The sequence below is a fragment of the Sardina pilchardus genome, chromosome 17 (assembly GCF_963854185.1).
Source record: "Sardina pilchardus chromosome 17, fSarPil1.1, whole genome shotgun sequence".
NCBI classification, from domain to species: domain Eukaryota; kingdom Metazoa; phylum Chordata; class Actinopteri; order Clupeiformes; family Clupeidae; genus Sardina; species Sardina pilchardus.
Genome location: NC_085010.1, coordinates 13,489,938 through 13,514,777, shown reverse-complemented (window position 1 = coordinate 13,514,777; position 24,840 = coordinate 13,489,938). Strand labels below are relative to the sequence as shown.

General features: G+C 44.6%; 2 protein-coding genes across 2 annotated transcripts in view; one reads left to right on the top strand and one right to left on the bottom strand.

Annotated features, from left to right (window-relative positions):
* Nucleotides 1-9,968, top strand: part of lta4h (leukotriene A4 hydrolase) — a 14,521-nt gene extending 4,553 nt beyond the window's left edge. Inside the window, exons 5-19 of the mRNA XM_062518179.1 lie at nucleotides 145-249; nucleotides 780-832; nucleotides 1,083-1,155; nucleotides 2,866-3,006; nucleotides 3,134-3,157; nucleotides 4,413-4,483; nucleotides 4,833-4,944; nucleotides 5,659-5,803; nucleotides 6,597-6,700; nucleotides 7,023-7,093; nucleotides 7,249-7,303; nucleotides 7,430-7,525; nucleotides 7,867-7,949; nucleotides 8,146-8,250; nucleotides 8,997-9,968. Of these exons, the coding sequence (XP_062374163.1) occupies nucleotides 145-249; nucleotides 780-832; nucleotides 1,083-1,155; nucleotides 2,866-3,006; nucleotides 3,134-3,157; nucleotides 4,413-4,483; nucleotides 4,833-4,944; nucleotides 5,659-5,803; nucleotides 6,597-6,700; nucleotides 7,023-7,093; nucleotides 7,249-7,303; nucleotides 7,430-7,525; nucleotides 7,867-7,949; nucleotides 8,146-8,250; nucleotides 8,997-9,135 (1,377 nt within the window). The 3' untranslated portion in view covers nucleotides 9,136-9,968. The remainder of the gene's footprint in view (nucleotides 1-144; nucleotides 250-779; nucleotides 833-1,082; nucleotides 1,156-2,865; nucleotides 3,007-3,133; nucleotides 3,158-4,412; nucleotides 4,484-4,832; nucleotides 4,945-5,658; nucleotides 5,804-6,596; nucleotides 6,701-7,022; nucleotides 7,094-7,248; nucleotides 7,304-7,429; nucleotides 7,526-7,866; nucleotides 7,950-8,145; nucleotides 8,251-8,996) is intronic.
* Nucleotides 9,969-11,286: 1,318 nt separating this feature from the next.
* Nucleotides 11,287-21,607, bottom strand: ddx24 (DEAD (Asp-Glu-Ala-Asp) box helicase 24). The gene is made up of 9 exons (XM_062518254.1): nucleotides 21,483-21,607; nucleotides 19,499-20,524; nucleotides 17,585-18,361; nucleotides 17,154-17,307; nucleotides 16,086-16,598; nucleotides 14,293-14,368; nucleotides 13,783-13,971; nucleotides 12,920-13,049; nucleotides 11,287-12,044 (listed from the first exon to the last, which is right to left on the bottom strand). The coding sequence occupies exons 2-9, from the start codon at nucleotides 20,508-20,510 to the stop codon at nucleotides 11,806-11,808; spliced, it is 3,090 nt and encodes a 1,029-aa protein (XP_062374238.1). The 5' UTR covers nucleotides 20,511-20,524; nucleotides 21,483-21,607; the 3' UTR covers nucleotides 11,287-11,805.
* Nucleotides 21,608-24,840: the final 3,233 nt, after the last annotated feature.

Sequence of the window (24,840 nt, the reverse complement as noted above, 5' to 3'; positions counted from 1 at the left end):
TAAGTTGTGTGTGTGTGTGTGTGTGTGTGTGTGTGTGTGTGTGTGTGTGTGTGTGTGTGTGTGTGTGTGTGTGTGTGTGTGTGTGTGTGTGTGTGTGTGTGTGTGTGTGTGTGTGTGTGTGTGTGTGTGTGTGTGTGTACACAGGTGTCTGTGCCCAAAGAGTTGGTGGCTGTGATGAGTGCCGTGCGTGATGGACAGGAGGCTGATCCCCATGACAACAACAGGATCATCTACCGCTTCAGGCAGCCGGTCAGTCACACACACACTTTCATCCATCCATCCATCCATCCATCTATCCATCCATCCATCCATCCATTTCAGTGATGGGCAAAGTTGGGCAACAGGCCAAGTGTCTCGTGTGTGTGTGGGTGTGGGAACATTGAGCTGACCGACCAATGTAGCACCTAGAATCTTGCTCATATTATTAACTTGACAAAAATGATTTTGTCCGTGCGTGCGTGCGTGAGAAATAAGGAGTGCGTGTGAGATGGCGTGAGAGATAGAGATGTGTGTGTGTGAGGGAGCAAGAGAGAGATAGAGATGTTTATATGTATGTATGTGTGTGTGTGAGAGATGTGTGTGTGTGTGTGCGTGCGTGCGTGCGTGAGAAATAAAGAGTGTGTGTGAGATGGCGTGAGAGATAGAGATGTGTGTGTGTGTGAGAGAGCAAGAGAGATAGAGATGTGTATATGTGTGTGTGTGTATATGTGTGTGAGAGAGAGAGAGAGATGCATGCATGTGGACAGAATGTGGGGCTGATGGTTCTATTGCCCCTGCAGGTGCCCATGCCCTCCTACCTCATTGCCATCGTGGTTGGTGCCCTGGAGAGCAGGTAAGCACGTGCACTCACAAACATGCAGGATACCGTGCACCTCATCCCATGCACTGACTGTGTGTGATGACGTGTGTGAGTGTGTGTGTAAAATGTACAAGTGTGTGTGTGTGTGTGTGATGACTTGTGTTTGTGTGTGTGTGTGTGTTTGTGTATGTGTGATGACTTGTGTTTGTGTTTGTGTGTGTTTGTGTTTGTGTGATGACTTGTGTTTGTGTGTGTGTGTGTGTGTGTGTGTGTGTGCGTGCAGGGAGATCGGGCCCCGCACCAGGGTGTGGTCTGAGAAGGAGTATGTCGACCTGGCAGCGTTTGAGTTCTCAGAGGTGAGTGGGCTGCTGGATCTGTGTGCTAGATCATTGGTTCCCAAAAAACTGGGTGGCCTGCTTGTTCTACATGCTAGATCATTTGTTCCCAAACATTGGGTGGCCTGCTTGTTCTGTGTGCTAGATCATTGGTTCCCAAACAATGAGTGGCCTGCTTGTTCTGTGTGCTAGATCATTGGTTCCCAAACGTGGCCTGCTTGTTCTGTGTGCTAGATCATTGGTTCCTAAACACTGGGTTGCAGTAGATTTTATTTGGGTTGCAAGCATACAGTGATTTCCTGTGTATTAGCCGCATTGTGTATAAACCGCAGGACAGTGTTTTCTGCAAGTTAAAATAAACACAACCATAAAATACCATGTTAACCGATCCTGTGTATTAACCTCATAGCTGAAGAAATAGCTATGTGTAAATCACAATGTGTAAATCACGGCTAACCGCGCTGTCAGCAGCTAAAGCAGACACCCATAGACCGAACATTAGGCTGTTGAATTTTCATTATAGGCCGCAGATAGTTTCAATTGCAGATGCACTCTTTACAGTTAATAGCGGCCTCCTTATAACAGTGTTAGATTATGCTACCATTTGAATGGACATTTTAAACACTATTTTCTTCTCGACTCACAAACTCCACTACAGTAAAAGTGCCTGAGCCCACTCAGATAGACTACAGTAACTTTGTCCTTTCTATTGCTTCTGTGTCTGTGTTTTAACTCTCTCTGTCTCCATCTCACTTCCTCTCCCTCTCTCCTCTTCACTTTTTATTCTGTTTCCCTCGTTCCCTCCGTTTCCTTCTCATCACACTTCCTGTTCTGTTTTCATCTCTTTCTCTCTCTCTCTCTCTCTCTGATGATACAGGAAATCATGTAGACATGTAAATTAATATTTATGTTATACTTATTATATTTTCCTACATTTGCATTAATGAGGGAGAGGGTGAGGGGAGGAAAGACAACAGGGAGGGCAGAGGGCAAACAGGGAGGGCAGAGGGTGGGAATTGGGACTGTGTGTGTGTGTGTGTGTGTGTGTGTGTGTGTGTGTACCCATGTATGAATTATTTATGTTTGACATGTTGTCTTACTATCTGTCTGTATTGGGGTATATGTTTTTTTCTTTTTTAAAAAAAAGACAGAAAAATCCAATAAATATTTGGTCAAAGAAAAAAAAAAAAATCATATAGACATCTTTCATGCTCCATCAGTCATTTCTTATAGCCTCTAATTCACATGTTGATATGGCGTGTGCAGTTTGAATGTTTTTGTTTGTTTGTTTGTTTGTTTGTTTGTTTGTTGTGAAAAAGAGTATGTTGATCAGGCAGTGCTTGAACTCTCAAAGGTGAGAGATGGGGAGTGTGTGACCCCTGCACCCCTCAGCCCACTGAGAGACTGACTTGTCCTCTCTATTCCTGCTTTGTCTTCCTTCCCTTTTTCTGTCTCTCTCGCTTTATGTGCCCTCTGCCATTTCCCCATTTCTCTCTCTCTCTCTCTCTCTCTCTGTCTGTCTGTCTGTCCATCTCTCGCTCTCTCATTGGAGCGTCATTGGAATTACTAAATGAAGCAGTGTTGCCAAAGCAAATGTACTGTATAACAAAATAATACAAAACAAGCACAGTATCTGTTTGGTAAAAAGAGAAGAGGCAATTAAATGTATCATAAGAAACGAATTGCTGAATTCTCTCTCTCTCTCTCTCTCTCTCTCTCTCTCTCTCTCAGACGGAGTCCATGTTAAAGACTGCGGAGTCTCTGGCGGGGCCGTATGTGTGGGGTCAGTATGACGTGCTGGTGCTGCCGCCATCTTTTCCCTACGGCGGGATGGAGAACCCCTGCCTCACTTTCGCCACGCCCACCCTACTGGTGAGACATACACACAGAGCACAGTCGTGTTCATCTCTTCTAATACTGACAGGATGTTTTGGTGTTCCAGTGTTCTAATGTTTGGAGTGATCTTATGTTCTCTGTTTTTTTTTGCCCCTTTATGCAGGCTGGAGACAAGTCTCTGTCTAACGTAAGTCACCACGCACATATGTGCGCGCACAGCCACACACACACACATGCTCTCTCTCTCTCTCTCTCTCTATCTATCTATCTATCTATCTATCTATCTATCTATCTATCTATCTATCTATCTATCTATCTATCTATCTATCTATCTATCTCTCTATCTATCTATCTATCTATCTATCTATCTATCTATCTATCTATCTATCTATCTATCTATCTATCTATCTATCTATCTCTCCTTTGTGTGCACTCTACTCTAAGTAGCCTACTTTCCAAATTATTATCAAATGACGCTTTATGGTAACATAACGTTCAAGTTAGATCTGCTGCGTTAAGGAGAGTGAGAGGAAGCCCGTATCCTACTTGAATGTTTGATAAATAGGCCCATCTCGTGGGCGCTGTGGCGCAGCAGGCTACAGCGCTCGTGCCATGAACGGGTTTGAGTGCCCACAGGGACCCAGGTTCGAGTCCTACCTGCGGTCATTTCCTGATCCCACCCCATATCTCTCTCTCTCTACTGTCCTGTGAATAAAGGCAAAAAAGCCCAAAAATATATGCTTAAAAAGGTCCATCGCATTGCACGGTTTTAATGCACGATCGGGTTATAAACTGTAAATACTGTAGATTCTCCGTTACTTGTTCTTGTTTTAGAAAAAAGTTTTGTGAGAGATCCGGTGTTATACCCCCGAATGCCCGAACCTAACAACGCCACCGTCGACATCTGTAGTGTGATCTTGCAAAATTGTGATCATTTGCATTTCCAGTAAAACACCACATATAGACACATTTTGACCACAGATAAGATCCACCAGATAAGCTTTACCAACACAAAGTCGCCCTGAGTAGGCCACACAGGAAATCCCTTATGCTTCATCAGTAATTTCTCATAGCCACATATTTACATGCTGATATGGCAGTTTGAATTTGAATTTGAATTTGAATTTTTTTTAATGGTTTCATTTCATAGAAGCTTAAACATTTACAGATATTATCAGTCATACAATATGCCAATTAAATACCTTCACACAATTGTTTATCTTTTCAGTCAGCATGAAGGTGTTTAAAGACTGATTTTCATTTTGCAGCATCCCTAGCCATGACTATGATCATTAGCAATGGTTGCTAATTGCTAATTTATTCTGTTGCTGTTCAATTCAACCAAACTCTGAAAATTACTGCTTATTGTATGTAATGTAATACTTCACTGGGATGTGACAGTTAAGCAAAGTATTTCATGTTTGTTTGTCTGTCTGTTCCAGGTCATTGCTCATGAGATCTCGCACAGCTGGACAGGAAACCTGGTGACCAATAAGACTTGGGAGCACTTCTGGTGCGTTATTAGCACTCTTGAGTGGATCTTAACGGGCCGTTACTGCTCAAAGCCAGCACAGTGCTGCAGTGCAGTGCAGTGTGTTTGTGTTTGTGTTTGTGCAGTAGTTCATATTGTTTTTTGGTTTTTTTTACCCTTAAATCACTGTAGTCTTTTCTGAAACACTGGGTGTCAAGCATGTCTGTGTGTCTCCCATCTCAATTCATCCAAAACCTACCAGAGTGTTTGCCAGTTTTATATGCAACAGTCTCTCTTTCTCTCTCTCTCTCTCTCTGTCTGTCTGCCTTTCTTTCTCTCTCTCTTTCACTCTCTTTTCTCTCTCTCTGTCTCTGTCTCTCTCTCTCTCTAGGCTGAATGAGGGCCACACTGTGTATCTGGAGAGAATGATTGGCAGGTGCCTGGAGAACGAGCAGTTCAGACAGTTCAAAGCCATGGGGGGCTGGAAAGACCTGCAGGAGTCTGTAAGAGACACACACACACACACACACACACACACACACACACACACAGGTTTTGTGTGCATGCAAGCAGTGTGCACATTGTATCGTGTGTGGGAGAGCAGATGGTCGTATGCAGACTGCTCAACTCCACATTTCAGTCGTTTATGAGAAAAACAGCTCAGAGAAACCACCAACACCTCTACCACATCTTCTTAATACAGTACAGCTTGCAACACCCTGAACTGCTGAAGGAGCCCAGACTTAACCAACTTCCTAAATTTCATGCGCATACAGCACGCAAACAAGAAAGTCAGACACACACACTTACTCTGCCAAGTAGGACAGACACACACACACACACACACACACACACACACACACACACACACACACACACACCACATACAGTAACCCCATAAATGGCTATGTCTTCTTGTCTGTGGTGAAAGAGCGGGTGATGGAATTGAAGGGTTTGGGTGTGTATGTAGCTGTGATGGGGCTCTTTCTTTCCTTCTCTCTCTCTTGTTCTCTCTCTCTCTCTCTCTGTTTATTTATATATTCTATTTAAAATGTTACTGCACATTGTGACAAACTGAGCATGTAGTACTTGGTGTCAAGAATGTAATAAAGTAAGATTTCTCTCTTTCTCTCTCTCTCTCTCTCTCCCCCCCTCTCTCTCCCTTCCCCAATCTCTCCTTTTTATTAATCCCGTTGCCCCCCTCCTCCCCTCCCCAGGTGAACACATTTGGGGCCAACAGCCCCCTGACTAACCTGGTGCCCGACCTGAACGAGGTGGACCCCGACGTGGCCTTCTCCTCCGTGCCCTACGAGAAGGGCTTCGCTCTGCTCTACCACCTGGAGGAGCTCATGGGAGGACCAGGTAACAGAGCCGCATATTCACGCACGCACGCACGCGCGCACGCACGCGCGCACATACTGTACATCAAGGGAAATGGAGCTAATGCATAAAGACAAATTGAGTTTCAAACACATACACACATACACACACACTGACACACACACACTGACACACACACACACACACACACAGATACTGATCTGCGTGCAAACAAACCCCAGCTTACAAAACCACATTCACATACAGCTTGTGAAATAAGTGTTGGAAAAAAAAATCAGTAAGTATATGTCCAGTGAGGCTATTCACATGAAATGCTGACATTGGTATTAACTCAGGAAATCCACACATATGCATGTAGACATCCTAACACTGAAATCTGTAAACAAAGTGTCAACAATGTGGACATCGGAAATAAACGTACTCAATAACGTTACTTGTTTCCCCTGCGGCATAATCTTGAAATATTTGGAAGCCACATCCTTATTTGTGCTGTCTGTGTCCTGTCTGCTGAGGTGTCCATGTGCTTTGTGAAGTCCTACTTCCAGCTGTTTGCCTACATAAGCACGCGCACACACACGCACACACACACATTCTTATGATGTCCTGTCTGTGTCCTGTTTGCATAGGTGTTCATAGGCTTTGTGAAGTCCTACTTCCAACTGACCACAGCAACATATGCGTATACACACACACACACACACACACACACACACACACACACACACACACACACACACACACACACACACACACACACACACACACACACACACACACTTCGAAATATGATGTGCTGTCTGTGTCCTGTCTGCAGAGGTCTTCATGGGCTTTGTGAAGTCCTACATCCAGCTGTTTGCCTACGGCAGTGTGACCACAGAGGAGTGGAAGAACTACCTCTTCACCTACTTCAAGGACAAGGTAACCCCCATCCCCAAAGCCCTGCCCTGCCCTGCCCACTCTAATGGATTTGCACATACAGACAGTGCATGCACAAGTGGATACACAAGGGAGTGTTTTATGTTATTTACTTGTGTGTGTGTGTGTGTGTGTGTGTGTGTGTGTGTGTGTGTGTGTGTGTGTGTGTGTGTGTGTGTGTCTGTGTCTGTGTCTGTGTCTGTGTGTGTGTGTGTGTGTGTGTGTGTGTGTGTGTGTGTGTGTGTGTGTGTGTGTGTGTGTGTGTGTGTGTGTGTGTGTGTGTGTGTGTGTGTGTGTGTGTGTGTGTGTGTGTGTGTGGTGTCAGGTGGATATCCTGAATAAAGTGGACTGGAATGCCTGGATGCACACACCTGGAATGCCCCCAGTCAAACCACAGTGAGAACACACGCAGCACACCTGCTCACATCTCTCAACACACACACACACACACACACACACACAATAATTAATACACCCTGGTGTCTTTTCTTGTGTGTGTTGGCTCTCTGCCTTGACTCTTGGGCTGGACTGACTTGTGTGTCTCTGTGCAGGTATGACACCACCATGGCGGACGCCTGCATCGCCCTCTGCCAGAAATGGGTGAAGGTACATGACGCCATACATGTCAAATAGTTGGAAGAAGACTTTTACTTAAGCGGGTTAAAAATATTTTTGTATGAAGTTTGTATGAAACCTAACCCCTCTCTCTCTCTCTCTCTCTCTCTCTCTCAGGCCAAAGAGGGTGACCTGTCTGGCTTCAGTGCAGCAGATGTGAAGGCCCTGTCCTCTCATCAGGTCATCGAGTTCCTGTCTCTGCTGTTGCTAGAGGTATCCGCCCGATCACATGACCCCCATGATCACATGACCCCCATGATCACATGACCCCATGTCTGCCTTCCGTACTGGAACCCAGGCAGCAGGACTAGTCTTCTCTCATTCACTCACTCCTTTAGATACTAGCTAACGGGCAAGCTTCCAAAGCCACTGCTAATGTCAGACACTGCCTGTTTACTTTATATGTATATTGTAGTGGCTGCTGTCCCTGTGTGCTGTGTGTGTGTGTGTTGCACTGATTCACAGGTTGGGATAAATGAGACCATATTCCCTCACATGATCAAAAGAGTGTACATATATACTTACTTATACTGATTGTGTGTGTGTGTGTCCAGGAACCCCTTCCTCTGTCCCACGTTAAGAGGATGCAGGAGGTGTACGAATTCAACAGCATCAAGAACTCTGAGATTCGCGCCAGGTAAAGTGCTGAATTACTCCCTTACTTAAGTGAGATAAACAGCTATCTCTTCAGGAAATGTGACATTTGGGTTTGTGTGCACTTTAAATTACCTGCGTCTTCTCCACGACTTCACCCTGAACTGCATTTCAGGAAATGTGACCTTTGTGTGTGTGTGTGTGTGTGTGTGTGTGTGTGTGTGTGTGTGTGTGTATAGATGGCTGCGCCTGTGTGTGAAGTCTCACTGGGAGGAGGCGGTTGCCTTGGCGCTGAAGATGGCCACAGAGCAGGGGAGGATGAAGTTCACACGGCCTCTCTTCCGGTAACCCCCGACAACCGTTTGCTTCTAAGAAGATGTTTCTTCTCTTATATCATCAGTGTGTGTGCTTGAAGGCTTTAGTGTTTTGGAATGTTTTAGTTCAGGTGGTGTGCGTGCGTGCGTGCGTTCGTGACCGTGTGATCCTCTCTCTTTCTCATCTCTGTGGTTTTCTCTCCATGCAGCTCTCACTTTCTCTTTCTTTCTCTCTCTGTAGTGTGTGTGTGTGTGTGTGTGTGTGTGTGTGTGTGTGTGTATATATATATGAGAGTGTGTGTGTGCGTGCGTGCGTGACCGTGTGACCCGCTCTCTTTCTCATCTCTGTGGTTTTCTCTCCATGCAGCTCTCACTTTCTTTCTTTCTCTCTCTGGTGTGTGTGTGTGTGTGTGTGTGTGTGTGTGTGTGTGTGTGTGTGTGTGTGTGTGTGTGTGTGTGTGTGTGTGTGTGTGTGTGTGTGTGTGTGTGTGTGTGTGTGTGTGTGTGTGTGTGTGTGTGTGTGTGTGTGTGTGTGTGTGTGTGTGTGTGTGTGTGTGTGTGTGTGTGTGTGTGTGTGTGTGTGTGTGTGTATATGAGAGTGAGAGAGAGTGTGTGTATGTGTGTATATGAGAGTGAGAGAGAGTGTGTGTATGTGTGTATATGAGAGTGAGAGAGAGTGTGTGTGTATGTGTATATATGAGAGAGAGAGAGAGAGAGTGTGTGTGTATGTGTATATATATATATATATATAACGTGCTATTGCTTGTTGTGTGCAGGGAGGTGTACACCTGGGAGAAGCACCGTGAGCTGGCGGTGAAGACCTTCCTGGAGACGCGGGCCGCCATGCACCCGGTGACCGCCATGCTGGTGGCCAAGGACCTGAAGGTGGACCAGACCCAGAGCGCCGGCCAGTAACATGCCGCGCAGGCTCCGCACGGCACGGAGGGCTCCGACCCCACTTTGCTCCGACACCCCATTATTCCGACGACTCGGTAGTCCGGCGACTTGCCCATTGGCCTGACAGTCTGTTATATATTATTCCGGTGACAGCGCTCCAACGTCCGACATTGAGTGGACTATTGAGTGGTTGGAATAATGCGGTGTGGGAACAATGGCATGGTATCATCCACACAGGCCTTGGTGCAGGGCGGGTCCGCCATGGATGTGCCCTCCACTGCCACACACCCTCCAAAACAAGCTCTTATTTCCCCAGCATACCCTGGTGCTTTCTTCTCATGTTTGGCCGCCAATGAAAAGAAAATGTGCGCTTTTCTTAATCATGTATCAGCTACACACTGGCATCACTTGCACACACCTCTCTCTTACACACACACACGCAGACGCACATTATGTTGGCACACACACACAGCAGTTAACAATTGGTGCAGACCCACAGTATTAAGCGATATCAACAAAATCAACACATTGCCTCCTCAGTTTGAATGAATTGGAATGTCCACATATTTGGTTTCACATGTTAACTTCCCAAACGTGTGAGGTACTGATAAACCTCGTGTGTGTGTGTGTGTGTGAGTCGTATGTGTATGTGTGCATTCGCTTGATGGAGGTCCAGTATTCAGTATCTCAGGGCAGACTCCTCTGTTTTCACAGTGTTATCAGAGCCTTGTGTCTGGCTTTTATTTTTTAAACTGAGTAACTGTCCAAAATGTGGCATTCTGTTTCTAGCATTTTTTTTAAACTGAGCATCTGTCAAAAATGAATAAAAATCAAATACTGTACGTGAATAATGTTTTATGTGTGTATTTTTTTTGTCTCGGCAACAAATTCATTCAATCAATCATACAGTATTTAACTGGCAGTAGTTCACACATATTTCACCCCTTAAGCCTACCTTACACTCTGACAGACTTTACAATCTTTCAAGAATCTTTCCCAAATCTTGTCAAAGTCTGTCAGTGTAAGGTAGACTTTACTGTATGCCTCCCCATGCACTTGAATAGTAAAACAGCTGCCCGATAACAGCCCAAAGTGAGTCAGGGGATTTGCCTGTAAGGACATAGGGTGCCTCTCGGCCTCTCTCCTCGGTCCTCCAGGCTCGGTCCCAGTGATCTATAACTAACACTAGATAGACTATCCAATTGTTGCCGCCCCATCATTCCTTCTCTAGATCAGTGGGGACGAGGACAGGAAGGGAGGACAGATAAAAGAATGAGAGGCAACCTATGTCTAGTGTCCGAGGTGCGAGTCACAAGTTCAACATTAACAACCAGTTAATGATTTCCTGGCCAGCAGTGAGCTCAACCTGTAGGTGATGAGCAGGAATCCATGCAAGCTAAGCATGTATGGTCCTCCATGGGAAACCTGATGGGACTCTTGTATCCCCCAACAGTCTGAGATGATTGCCTGAACTGCAATGCTGCCAAAAGCAAACGTGTGTGTGTGTGTGTGTGTGTGTGTGTGTGTGTGTGTGTGTGTCCACTGAGTTCATAAATTACAAAGTAAAGGATGTCCTGGTGAAACTGGCGCATTCCATCTGGCCACCTTATCAGCCTCACATGTAGTATAAATGCCATTGAGTCCACTCAGCATCCTTCACCTCAAGCTGGGGTGCACCGCTGGCTCACTTGGCTGAGGTGAGGTTTCCTCCCTCACTGGAGGTGAGCTCTATTCATGTCATGTGTTGCACTGTAAGGGGTGAATGATCTTAAAAACAATGTTCATATTTCAAAGTTTTATAATGTATTTAAGGACATACTGTCACACAATCTTTCAGTTACAAAACATGTACAAGGGGGAAAAAAACTGTACAGTTTACAGTTAAGTTTGTGAAGTCATAAAAAGTTCATGATGCTCTCATTCACCTAGGTTATGGCAGAGATTCTATCATCACTTAACAGTTTCCATAGTGATAAAACCACGCCTGCCTGATGTGCTCAGAAAGAAATGAAACTATTTCTTTTGTTTCCTTTTACTCATTTTAAACATAAACAGCCTCTTCGGAGTTGATAGTCCGAAGATCTCTTTTTTTGGGGGGGGGCTTTCTGTTCCCTCCGCTGCTTCCTGAGCCGGTCCAAGAATTTAAGCAATTTCTTTTTTTTTCTCTCCTTTAAATAAAAAACAGTCTTTTCGGAATTGATTGATGGTGATAAGCCTTAAGCTTTTATGCATGGGTCGGTGCCCGTCCACCAAAAGCTTTCATTAATTTGTCTTCTGATTCTTAATTGTCCTTGTGTTGGCAACGCTGGTCAAAGCTGTCTCACACATTCACAGTGTGTGTGTGTGTGTGTGTGTGTGTGTGTGTGTGTGTGTGTGTGTGTTGCATCAGCACCCCTGTCCAAAAAAAAAAAATCTCAATTTTTTTTCTTCTGCTTACTGTTCATCCACTGCCTCTTCTTGTGCTTGTTTTTGACCACGTTGGTCAGAGCCATCTCCCACATTCACAGAGAGAGAGAGAGAGAGAGTGTGTGAGTGTGTGTTCGTGAGAGAGTGTGTGTGTGTGTGTGTGTGTGTGCTTGTGTGTGTGTTAGTGAGAGAGAGTGTGTGTGTGTGTGTGTGTGTGTGTGTGTGTGTCTATGTGCCTCTGTGTTGCATCAGCACGCCTGCCAAACAAAAGAAAAGCTCCAACTATTTCTTCTTCCTCCTCCACTGGCTCTTCTTGTCCTTGTTCTTGGCAACGCTGGTGATGGCCGTCTCCAGGCTGGCCAGGGGTAGCTCGGGCAGCTGCAGCCGGCCCATCTGCGTGGGGTACCTGGTCTTCATGTCGTTCCTGAACACCGGCTGGGACAACATGTGCTTCAGGTGCTTCTTCATGCCCTTCACCATCTTCTGCTTCTGCAGGTCTTCCTCCTTATCACGACCCGCAGCTAGGGGACAGGAGGAGGGAGAGAGAGAGAGAGAGAGAGAGAGAGAGGGGAGAGAGAGAGAGAGAGAGAGAGACACAGAGGGGAGAGAGAGGAGAGAGAGAATGTGGAAGAAAGAGAGAAAGAGAAAGTAAAATAGAAATAAAAAATAAAAAAAGAGATGCATAGAGAGAAAACCACAGGGGTGAGTGGAAAATATCAGGTAAGGTGCAAGTAACACTACAAATTCAAGCTTCGTTGTATAATGACAAATAAAACATTCATCATGCAACTAAAAAACTACTTCATCCACTCAAACCTAAGATCAATGTTTGTATTGCCACTCCTCAACATGCTTGGGTTTAAACACTAAAGGAAATCAAAACACTGATTCTATTAAAAAATCCATGCGTCATGGAATGAAGCTCTACCTCTCTCACCGGTGTTCCAAAACAAATAGAACACGGAATCTTGTCTTGACAACATTTTCACCCGTTTGATTTGAACATTAGATCGGAATGTACCTAGACATGCCTTACCGTATTCAATTTACCATGATATTCATGTAATGACTCAACCTCCTTTGCAGAGGTAATTAAAATATTATGTTTTCATCAGGTGTTGTCTTTCTGTCTGTTTGTTAGCAAGATAACTTATAATTAAATAATTAACTCAAAATAAATGAGTTAACTTGAGTAAGTTAACTCATTCATTTTCAGGAAAGGTCTGAAATTAAGTTTGGGAATGATCCGGATCACCGCCTGGATCCAGGAGGCGCTTGGCGGAGGTCTGTGCTCTCAAGAGTTCTTTTCTAGTTGTTCATATAGCTCCATTTACTTGTATACATTCTAAGTCATGCAGTAAAGGCTGTGGTGCAGGTGTGTGAAGTGAACATATACCCAGGAGCAGGTCGTCGTCCAGGTCCATCTCCATGGCCTCTGCGGCCTGTTTGAACCAGGAGTTGTGCTGTTTCTGTTTGCCACTGTGATACTCAATCTTCTCGATCTGCCAAGCTAGTTTCACACGCTCCTGCAGGCACAGCACAGAGTAGGTGATGCTATGTTTAGTCCAGAGTATATTGGATTTAAATTAGTCTATTCAAGAGTCTTTTATGAAAGTGTTGTGTGGAATGTTGCATCAGCATATAAATAACATTTTTAAAGAGTGGAACCTGAAAAGCATCAAACCATAGTGAACAATAGAACACATCATTCTTTATGAGACAATCTCTGTATTATTTCTTTAGCTTTAATCCTGACCTTGTCCGCGGACATTACTCGATTAGTTTGATAGACAGATAAAGAGGTCATACAATGGTGAAACAAATGTCAATCAGGGTTTCTTAAAGCATGAAAATATGACATTCTCAAATGCCTTGTTTTGTCTACATGGCAAAAAAAGTTAGTTCACTGTTATAGAGGAGTAAGTAAACTAGAAAATAATCAGGTTAAAAATCTGCAATCAGACCTCAGAATCTTTAGGTATTTCCCTACTTAAAAACCAAGAGAAAATAGTTGGTGACTGATATGACTTATTCATTTTGGCTGATGCTTTTGTCCAAAACGAGTTGCATATGTCAATGTCATCATGCCTTGCTCAAGGGCTCAACGACGGCAACTTTTCCAGCTCCTTACCAACTACACTACCACCACACTAATGGCTTAGTTGTTGTAGTCCTCCATACCTTGATGGCAGCCACTGCATGCTAGCCCAGCTCCCTAGTCACTGCACCCTAATAAAATAAGGGCTGTAGCTCCCATACCTTGATGGCAGCCATGCATCTGGTCTGCACAGGGAAGATGGGGAGGTCCTCGTCTTTCCCCAGGGTCCGGTAGATCTTTTTATAGTTCATCAGGTCGTCTGGACCAATCAGCAGCAAGCTCAGACCCTGCTTAGTGGCACGGGCCGTCCGACCACTGCGGTGGACATACGTCTCTGACGTGCGCGGAACCTGGAATCCAAATAAGCGACCAAATGTGAAGTAGCACTTATTTAACTTACATTCATACTTAGCTAATGCTTTTGTTCAAAGTGATGTACAATGAGGTGAATAACAATGAATGTACAGTGCAAAGGAAACCTCAGAGTAATAATAAATACCATATCGTACCATATCATTTACATATCATACTAAGCCAATGAGGAATTACATTTTAGCTACAGCACACGTTTCAGGTAAAACGATTAAATTGAACTACCAGCAAAATGAAAAGACTAACAGGGCAGCATAGTGATAAATTAATTTGAAAAAGAATAGAGCTGAATGACATACCTGGTAGTGAAGAACATGTTGGACGTTCGGAATGTCAAGTCCTCTAGCAGCAACGTCCGTTGTGAGGAGGACACAGCTATGGTAAAGACACATGTAGTCAGCAGCTGTTGCATTTTTATGATGAATGACAAACTTTAAATTACATACAGTACAATTACACGCTTCACTGGTGTACACAGAAGTAACTAAAGCCTGACCGACAAGGGATTTTAAAGACCAGTAACAATTTCGATAAACAGGCCTATCTGGTGTTCAAATGCTCCTATACAATAGCTTATACAAAAATGATCATACATAATAGAATTAGGTCTTTGTTCTTTGTCTTTGCACCAACATTGCCACAACAACTTAAGGTATTTACTTTATGATGGTATTTTATCATGTTTTTTGTACACTGTTAACAGCATTAACAGTGCAATACTGTTTCGACACTGAGCAATTGGAAAGGGAAATTGCATAATGTAAGGTGACGTCCATATTCCCATATGGCTTCATGCATTAACAAATTGCGTGTGTTGCCTTTCCAGAACAGTTCCTTTGTGTGTACATTTTCACCTCGACACCCACGTTAAACCGATTACACAAGGCCTCTGCGCGATAACCACAACCCAGACACGACTTGAACCGGTGCTGCAATCGCGCCACAGCTAGAGAATGAGAGGCATGTCTATTTTTCTCCCATTTCATGCAAGGAGTTCTGTGCAGAAATACACTGAAAAGACTAGTTGATAGTCATCGTTCTTGTTTAAAAGGCGAAGTGGAGGCTACATGTGTGTTATAGTAGCAACTAGCAAGACACAGGGTGATCACCAAACAGACTCTGAAAAGGAGGAGTTGCCTCTAAAAGTGAGGACAAAATGAGGACCACCCTCCCATTTCTGCTTATAGACGTATTTACAGTGTTACGGTGGCTAGCTGGTACGTAGCTGTGCAGTATGTACATTGTGTAAACCTCCCTTCTGACGCCTAAAGAGTCATGCTAGTAAGAGTCAATAGCCTGGGGGCTACCGTTTGCGGTGCCATGACCTGGATGGGGCGTGAGGTTTAGACCTAAAAGCACATGAGTTTCTAAATAGGGAAGTGGAGGCTACATGTGAAACGTAGCATAGATACTATGACCATCAACCGCACTTTGCTAGAAAGAACCAGTTATGTGTGTGTCTAAAACGGAGGACAAATGAATAATTGACTAATGTCAATATTAGCTTTTTAGATGGATATATAGATAGATAAATACTTTATTGATCCCCAAGGGGACATTTTTACACACCATTAAAGCATTAAACATTGTGGCGTGTACTTACATTTTGCTGCTCTGCACATTCTGTGGTCGAAGTTCAACCATGTTTACGTCTGACCGCCGCACGGTGTAAACCATAGCTATTTTGCGCTGAGCCAAGCATCAAGCACAACACCAGTCTTTGGGCCATTCGCTCAACACAGCACAAACTAGCAGCGAATGCAGCACATACCACTTCCTATCAGTAATGCAACCGCAGAGAATGCGTTGTTTTTCATCATCACAACTTATGAGCCCCATTTGCTTACATTTACTTCATTTAAAAATAATTATTGGCTCTTATAAACGCAGATTGTCTCTGACTCTCCAAAGTGATTTGTGTTTGTGTGTGTACATCATCCCTGAATGGGCTAAATGCAGAGGAATAATTTCCTTCAGGCCAAATAAAGTGACTTACCTAACTATAATAAATTGCTAAAACCCAAAAGTGTCATGGTGTGTGTGTGTGTGTGTGTGTGTGTGTGTGTGTGTGTGTAATCCAGTGCTTGCTTACTTGTCTCTCTCGGCGAACCTCTCCAGGTTTTTGAGTCGCTGCTTCTGGTGCATGTTGGCGTGCAGTGGCAGTGGCGTCTGATCCAGGATGACCAGCAGCGAGTTGAGCCGCTTGATACAGTCGATGCTGTTGGCGAACACCATGGTGCGGCCCGGGTACTGCGACAGGAAGTAGTAGAGATACAAGTCCTTCTCCTCCTTCTCACAGTGGAGGCGCGTCTCCGTGAGCGTCTCCACCGTCGCCTCCTTACGCGTCAGGTCGATGACCTTGGGCTTGTCCTTGATGCCGACCTTCTGCATGAGGAGGTCCAGCTTGCTGGTGGGCTGGACCTTGCGACCTTTCTTCTGCTGGACCCGCATGGGCAGGCTGTGCACCATGGTCAGAGTGGCCGAGAAGACGAACGTCTGCCGCTTGGGGTTGAACTGGGACGTGCTGAGCATTTCTAGAAGGTTATCCAGCTCGGCGAAGTGGCCACGCTCCACCATTCGGTCAGCCTCATCAATGACCAGTGACCTGAAAGTTAAGGGGCAAGACACAGGGCAGCATTAGCCAACAATAACTTGGTCACAATGTCATTGGAAATGATGAACACATTGAAAAAAAATGTCCAAATGTGTTGAGTATTGCTGAATCACTTGTAATATAATAGTATAAAAACGTACCTTGACAGTATTCATTTGTGAGTTAAGGGCCGTTCACACCAAGAACGATAACTATAACGTTAGCTGTAACCATAACGATAAAATCTTCCACACTAAAAGATAAGATAAGTCTGTCTTTGTGTTGATGAATGTGATGGCTAAAATGTGATGGATTCTGAATGGTTGTCAGCTTTTTATTGCTCGCAAAATCATTCTGAAAGTGACTCCCAATGATGACGTTCTTCACGTTACTAAAGTTATAGTTTATGTGTGGATGTCGTCATTCATATTCGCTAGAACAATATTTTTTGTGGTTATAGTTATCGTTCTTCATGTACAAGGCCCCTTACTCTGCGATTCCCACTCCTAGTAATAACTACTTTATTACTACTATGTTTAATAACGTCTTTATTAAGTTTAATCTTACCGGAGATGTCGGAGGTTCGTAAGGTGGGAATGTCCCTCTCTGATCAGGTCCCAGAGACGGCCAGGAGTTGCTATGACGATTTCCGGCTTCCGACTAAGCACCCTGTTCTGTTTCTGGGGAGCCATCCCGCCAACGATGATCGCTGTCTTTATGCCTGAGCACACACAAAATCAGTCAAACAGGCCACATTAGGCACAACAATACAACGATAATCGCCGTTGTCTTTATGCCTGCACACACCAGCACATCAACAAGGCACATTTCAGTCATGGTTCCCAACACAGATGCTAGCTTATTATTATGACATGGCGTGTAAATGTCACAACAATTTGAAAGTGTACGTCTTGATTCTACTGGAAGGATGTTTTTTTGACATAATTTCCTCACAAAAACAAAAATACTTGATGAGAGGTTAGAAGACATCCCCCTACCTGTGAACTGAGCGACGGCATCTATGTGGTGTTTCACCTGCACAGCCAGCTCTCTGGTTGGGGTGAGAACGAGAGCCAACAGTGGCTGCTTGTCACTGGCCTCATCAGGTTTCTTCAAGCCAGTCTGAGATGTCATGATTTGGACTTGGTCAACGTCATTCCCCCCACCACCATCACCACCATCGTCTTCATCATCATCCAAATCATGCCATTCATCTTCATGACCTTCCAGCCCATCATCCTCTTCCTCCTCCCCCTCACCATCCTGCGACACATCATCTTCCTCCCCATCATCTTTCTCCTCATCATCTTCCTCTCCCTCTACGGCATCATCTTCGTTCTCGGCATCTGCTTCAGTCACTACCACAGATGGCGTCTCGACAGCGGCCCCTACTGGTTCATCTGCTTCAGTCACTACCACAGATGGCGTCTCGACAGCGGCCCCTACTGGTTCATCTGCTTCAGTCACTACCACAGATGGCGTCTCGACAGCGGCCCCTACTGGTTCATCTGCTTCAGTCACTACCACAGATGGAGTCTCCAAAACGCCCTCCACAGGTTCATCTTGTTTGGTGGTGCTCTCAGACGTCTCTTCTTCTGCAGTAGTGGTAATAGTGTCAGCAGCATCAGCGGCATCACTGGCTGGAGGAGAAACAGCGCCCTCTTCCTGTGGCGTGGTGTCTGACAGTCTACTCATCTTCCAATTCTCAGAGACACGTTTCCACTCCAAGATATTGTGGATCACAGGAATTCCAAAGGAAAGAGTCTTTCCGCTGCCTGATGAGAAAAGAGAGGGGGGAAAAAGAACAAATGTGGGATTTCTTACAAATGACGCATACAAATTGACACAATTACATCTTGCTTGCCAGTCATCTTCTCATTTCCACACAGTGCAATCACAACACTTCTGCTTCAGTCGGTGTAATTGATGGTGATGGATTTAAGTAAAAGTAAAACTGCATTGTGTAGCTTGCTATACATTTCCATTTGACCATTTAGCAGACACTTCTATTCAAACTAAGCAATTTACAAAAATGAGGAATAATATTCAAGCTGCAATGCAGAGGAGACCTTTTAAGTTGGAGTTAGTACTACCGCAATCAATACTATAACTAGAGGATGAAAACTGTGCAGAAGTTAAAAGTACTGGTCAAAGTGTAGTGGAAGGAGGAGAGAATGGTAGAAGAACAATGAATGAAAAGAGGAGAGAAGGAAAGGACAGTGCATGATCAGTGCTTTAATTCAGCAGAGGATCTGCTGGTCTGAGACAACATTCTCCAGTCAGTGTAGCATCAGAATCAGAGTTTGAAGCTGCAATTTTAAAACACTAAAATACCTTTCCTATCTCGCACGCAAGCTATTTGTTTATCCAGCACTCGCTTTGCAAAATAACGATGTCCACAGAAAAGGTAACGTATGTTGCATAATGTATTGAGACATTGCAGGAAGTCAAATTTGTCATTTCTAATGTATTCCCCCTGAATTACAGATCCGCTACCAGATCTGGTAAACTTACATAGTGCGGTTAGAGCCGATAAAGGGCCGTGAAGCGAATGCAGAAGTGCTGTTACGAGTTGATGAACCACTGAAATGGTTTTGGAAACATTATTTTAAGGTACAAAAAAATGTTCTAGTGTTTTAAGGTAGTAGTGCAATGTAATGTATACATTTGAATTGAGCAGAAGGTCTGCAGGTGAGAGACTACATTCCATGAAGCATCAGAATGAGTTTGAAGCTGTTATTGAGGTAGTAGAACTGTAATGTATACATTTTAATTCAGCAGCGGGTCTGCCGGTCAGATATTACATTCTCCATGAAGCATCAGAATGAGTATGAAGCTGTAATTTTGAGATAGTAGAACAGTAATGTGTACATCTTAATTCAGCAGCGGGTCTGCAGGAGGTTCCCGTTTACCTGTCTCGGCGGCGCCCAGGATGTCCATGTGGTCCCGGATGGCGGGGGGCAGTGCCAGGGCCTGGATGGGCGTGGGGGCCGAGTAGCCCAGCTTGCTCAGCGCCTGCAGCACGGGCTCGGGCACAAACAGGTCCTTCCACGCCGACACGTCGGCCGCCCCCGAGGCACCACCCAGCGCGGCGCTGGTCCAGTTCTTCTTCTCCTTCTTCTTCATGGGCTGAGGGCCTGGCGGGGCGGACGCAGGCGCCTCTTGGGAGGCTGGAGTCTGTTTGGCGACGTCTGGCTTCTTCTTCTTCTTCTTCTTCTCTTTCTTGTTCTTGAGCTGAGAGCCTTGCGGTGGGGACACTGGCTCCTCCTGGGAGGCTTCAGTCTGTTTGGTGACGTCTGGCTTCTTCTTCTTCTCTTTCTTTTTCTTGTCTTTTTTTTTGGACTGGACAGAATCTTCTGTTTTGTCATCCTGGCTTTTGTTGGTGGTCTCCTGTCCGTCCTCCGTGGTCTGGTCAGCAGACATCTCTTGCCCTGTCTCAGTGGCTGTAGTGTCCGCTTCGTTTGCAGTCTCCTTCTTCTTCTTCTTCTTCTTTTGCTTCTTTCTCTTCTTCTTGGCCGGTTTCTCTGTCACTTCTGCATCATCTCCTTCCGGCCCTACGTCTTCCTGCTCAGCATCTTCATCCTCCCCCAAAGACGCTGCTGCCTCCTCCTCATCCTCCAGCTCTCCTTCCTCATCCACCAATATCTCCACCTCCTCTTCCTCAGCGTCCAGTTCACTCGCCTTTCGCTTCTTATTCTTCTTCTTGGCCATTTTCTCGGGCTTCTCCTCTGCTGAGATGAGGGCTCGGTCTGAATTGACCAGCGAGTAGTCGGTCAGCTCCTCAAAGCAAACTAGGCCCCCCATGTCCTCATTGGCGAACAGGCTTGGGTCCAGCTGCACGGCCTTCCACTTGCCTTTGATGAGTATCCCTCGTTTGTGGGAGCTCAGGCGTCTGCCTGTGGGCAGGGGCTTCTTTGGCTTCATAGTGGCGTCACTGACTGGGGCAGAGAAATTAGAAGATAAGAAAAATCAGTTGAGATTAGCACAAGACACCCATCCAACAACATGACATTGACATCATAGACTGGACAGGACAACATCTGCAGAGATAACGAATCTGAGCGTTACAATTTATCGCAGCTCAGTTAATTCAGTTAATTAAAGGAAACACCAGTGGTTGGGAACAGCAATTGCCGATAGTGGAGACCAGGTGTTTATTTTGTTCATATGCACGATATGAAATTATATGAAATGTAATGCACTAGTCGACACTTAGAATAATATTTAGTTTTAAAATCAACTCTGTAGCCTTCTGTGCTGCTTTAGCTTTTGTATTGTATTTAACTTATTGTCTAAATCACATGTAAAGCCGTATGAAAGACAGCAAGAACCTAGTGTCGTGTAAATCCATGACTCTCAGCAAGCAGCCTTCATTTGTCCAGTCCCTTGTTAGTGATCATTGCAGTAGTGTTGCACTAATTGGGATATCTGGTTTCGTTGATTTAGTTGAGCACAGTATAAAGGTGAAAGAAAATCTCTCTCTATTGTTATTAATCAGCACATACTTAGTAATGTCGTTGGCATTCTGCCACTCTTTATTCACTGACAACATTTACCTTCAAGTCCAAATGAGGAAAAACTAACATGAGACATATCACCGGACACTGGATTTAGCTTACTAGAACTAGCTCAGTCAGACACATCGTCGTTTTCATGTTAGCTAGTTGTTCAATTCCTAAGAGATAAGTTAACACACGCTTCATATTGCTGAGTATATATGATTTGATTATTATGACATTATCATAATAGTCAAATAGCCCCATGGCTAACTTAGTTATTAGCCAACTTGCTGTGAAAATGTTACGAGGGACTAAGAAGCAAAGTAATCACAGTCTTTATTTTCAATTATGTGCTTCACTGGCCTATGAAAATAGCTCCATTTAGTAACTTCATTACCTCTTCAGTCCCCACACAGATGTTCCGGAACGTCAACGTTGAATTTGTCCAAATATCCACAGAAACCTCAAGAAACAGACACACTCATGTGGCACACGAGGCGGCTGCCATGTCTTCGTCAGTCACGTGGTAGATTCTCTGACCAATCACGTCAGGGTTGCGATCCAAACGTGCAATCAGATAGCGCGCCCTAGTGGTGGATGTTGATATGGTTCTGGTTGTAACCAATACTGATCGGTTCCTGCGGCGCTTCTCCTTGGTCTGCCTCCTCACCTAATGCTACGACGAGCTTATTTATACAATATTTCACAGCATTGCTATCCCGCTGTAGGAAGTAATAAAGGCTAAGTGAATTAAAAACAGAAACGTGGTTCCTAAGTAAGTAAATTAAGTAGCCCACATATTCCTCCTACTTTGCTTCATGTAAGCTATAGTGTATGTTTAATACTAATGGTAATATAATATGGTCTATTATTCATACAACAAAGAAGGATCACCAGCGCAACCACCAACCTCTGTCCCCTGGACACACTTTTTAGTTGCTTGCTTAGCTTATCTCAGATATGGGTTCTCTAGGGCTAAATTCTACTGCTGTATGACTATCATTTTATTTTAAACAAATGTGAATGTAACTGAGGTTCCTAGGCCAAGTATACTTGCATATACAAGGAATTAGGTCTCTGCATTCATCCCGACCCATCCGTGAATTAGTGAACACACAAGGAGGTGAAGTACACACTAACCCTGTCTTCACTGCCTAAGCACTGCTTGAGCTGCCTTGCTACAGCAGCGCTCGGAGAGCAGTGAGGGGCTAGGTGCCTTGCTCAAGGGCACTTCGACCATGGATATGGGCATGAGAGAGCAGTGCTTAACCACTTCCCCAACCCACATTTTTCCTACTTTGTGAGGGATCAAACAGACAACCCTTCGGTTACAAGCCCTAAGGCCTACTCAGTGGGCCACGGCTGCCCCCCAGTTTATCAAATGTTCATGAAGACATCTGCCATTACTACAGGTTTAGGCTTGTTGTTGCTCTTCTACTATACGTAGATCCATTAATACCTTCTGTGAAATCAGGGGGGAAAAAACCCTTCACTAATCTCAAGTGACAAAAGAGGGAAGGTATATCGAATCCTCAGATCATGGATGTAGTAGACGCCAGACACAGGCAAGGTGCTCTTGAAGTTTTAAAGAAACAAGGCTGAAGGCCCTGATGAAAGCCCAGAAGGCTAAAACTGGTCAGTGTTTTTTTGTTGTTGTTTTTTTACCCATAATATGCCCCAATCTTAAGCCACGCTTCTTCTCACTGTTTCTCAGCAGTGTTCGATATGCAACAAAGAGCCCTTAAACAAGCAAATTCTTAATTCTAATATGAAACGGTCATGGTGAACAAACACAGATTTGGCATGTACAGTACTAGATACTAAGTATGAGGACAAGGGTGTAACATTTAAAGCACTCTGAAACTATGTTTAGAAAAGCGCTCTGTAAATAAAGATTATTATTTAAGGGCATTCAGAAAGACATGTCAAAAATACTCTTTAATCTCTCACAGTCAAAGAAATATGCTGTCAAGCATCAAGAACATGACACATTTGAACAGTGTCCAAAACATGTATATTTGAACAGTGTTTTAGCGAACATAAAATATATTTACATCTTTTTTTTTTTTTACTTAAAAACACCACACGACAACTGTACACATTCATAGTTCAGTCTCTTCCGAGTGAAGTCCCACTCTGGTTTTCCTTTATATAGTTCCGTTGTTCTTCATTGTTCGCCAGCGGTCTTTGATGTTGACCGACGTGCGCCCGTCGAAGGGATATGCCTCACGGATCTTCGCCCAATTCCCCATTCCGAAACGCTTCACACCCTCCTTCACCCAACGGGTCTCCTCTTCTGTCCACTTCTGCAACACAGGAAGGGACAAGGGACTTGGACACATGCAACACTGTCTCTAGATTTTAACTAGGCCATCTTCATTACTTAATGCTACATGTTTAGGGTATTTACCAATCAGTCAAGGACTTTTTAACCTTTTATACAGATACAAACTTTCAGGGTTTGAGGTTGGGGAAAGTCGGTCTGGACTTGTTCCATTGAGAAGCAACCATGCCAAGATTTTAACTGGACCATCTTCATTACTTAATGCAACATGTTTAGGGTATTTACCAATCAATCAAAGACTTTTTAACCTTTATACAGATCATAACTTTCAGGGTTTGAGGTTGGGGAAAGTTCTATTGAAAAGCAACTATGACAGTTCGCAATAATCTATGATAGACAAATGAGCAGTGGTGCCGAGTCTATCACATCACCTGGACTCGCTTCAGCTGCCAATAGGGAAGCTAGACATTCAGATTCTGCTATCATTTCTGCTGAACAAGATGTTGACAGTGCAAAACTAAAATAATTAATTAATTTAAAAGACCCTTAATCTGAAAGATTACCACATGTCTGGATTTTCCAGGCTAATGACTTTATATCATAATGCAAAACTTTTTTACATTTCATCACTGCCTTAACAGACAAGATAACTTACCCTTTTCTTTCCATTACTCTTCGTCACTTCTGAGAAAGATAGAAATCAGAAAAAAGACTGATTAAAAAGCAAGCTATCTGCTGACATACACTACATACCGTAACAAAAAATTATTTCTTACATGGCATGTGAAATGTGCACTGTATTCATTCATTTCATTCAAAACAACTACAAGTGTGAGCTTGGTATGTAATACTGAGTAGAGTAGAATCACAAACCTTTCTCCTTTATTCTGGTGCTGCTGAAAAGCGAGTCCTCGTCGCTCCACTCCTCCCTGGTTGCCGTGGCGTTCATCATCTTGCTGTAAAAGGAATGGGAATGCGCGCCGGCGGCGCTGTTAGCAACGGACCTGCTGCTCCTGCTGCTCCTCCCTGCCTCGGAGTCACACGTGTGATACTGGCTAGAGGGGCTCTGCATCGTGCTCCGTGCTGCGGCCCCTGCCTGGTCGAGTGACGTCACCCCGTCGATGCCTTCACTGTCTTCACCAGAAGTGCCCCGGCTAGGGGTGGCAAAGGCCAACTGCCTCGCACTTCTGATGACACCTGCAGGACTGCCCCTAACTGTGGTGTCAGGGAGGGTGTCCCTCCGACGCCCAGGGGTGCTGCAACTGCCCCTGCAACTGCCCCAGCTCGTAGTGACGGAGCCCGATTCTCTTGAACCTCGGGTGGCATCTCCAGAAGTGCTCCTACTACTAGGCAAGGCAGCAGCCAACTGTCTCGAACAGCTACGGGCACTAGAAGTGACCCTTCTGGGAGTGGCATTGCCTTCATCCCTAGAAAACCTTGGGCTGGCACCAGAAGGGGGTCTGTTGTGGGA

Excerpts from the sequence above, each read along its gene's own strand:
- ddx24 (XM_062518254.1), bottom strand. The coding sequence starts at position 20,510 with ATGAAGCCAAAGAAGCCCCTGCCCACAGGCAGACGCCTGAGCTCCCAC. Across the intron at positions 17,308-17,584 it reads TGCCGTCGCTCAGTTCACAG|GCATAAAGACAGCGATCATC; the intron begins GTAGGGGGATGT and ends GTGTGTGCTCAG. Across the intron at positions 14,369-16,085 it reads AGGTTCGCCGAGAGAGACAA|CTGTGTCCTCCTCACAACGG; the intron begins GTAAGCAAGCAC and ends TCTTTACCATAG.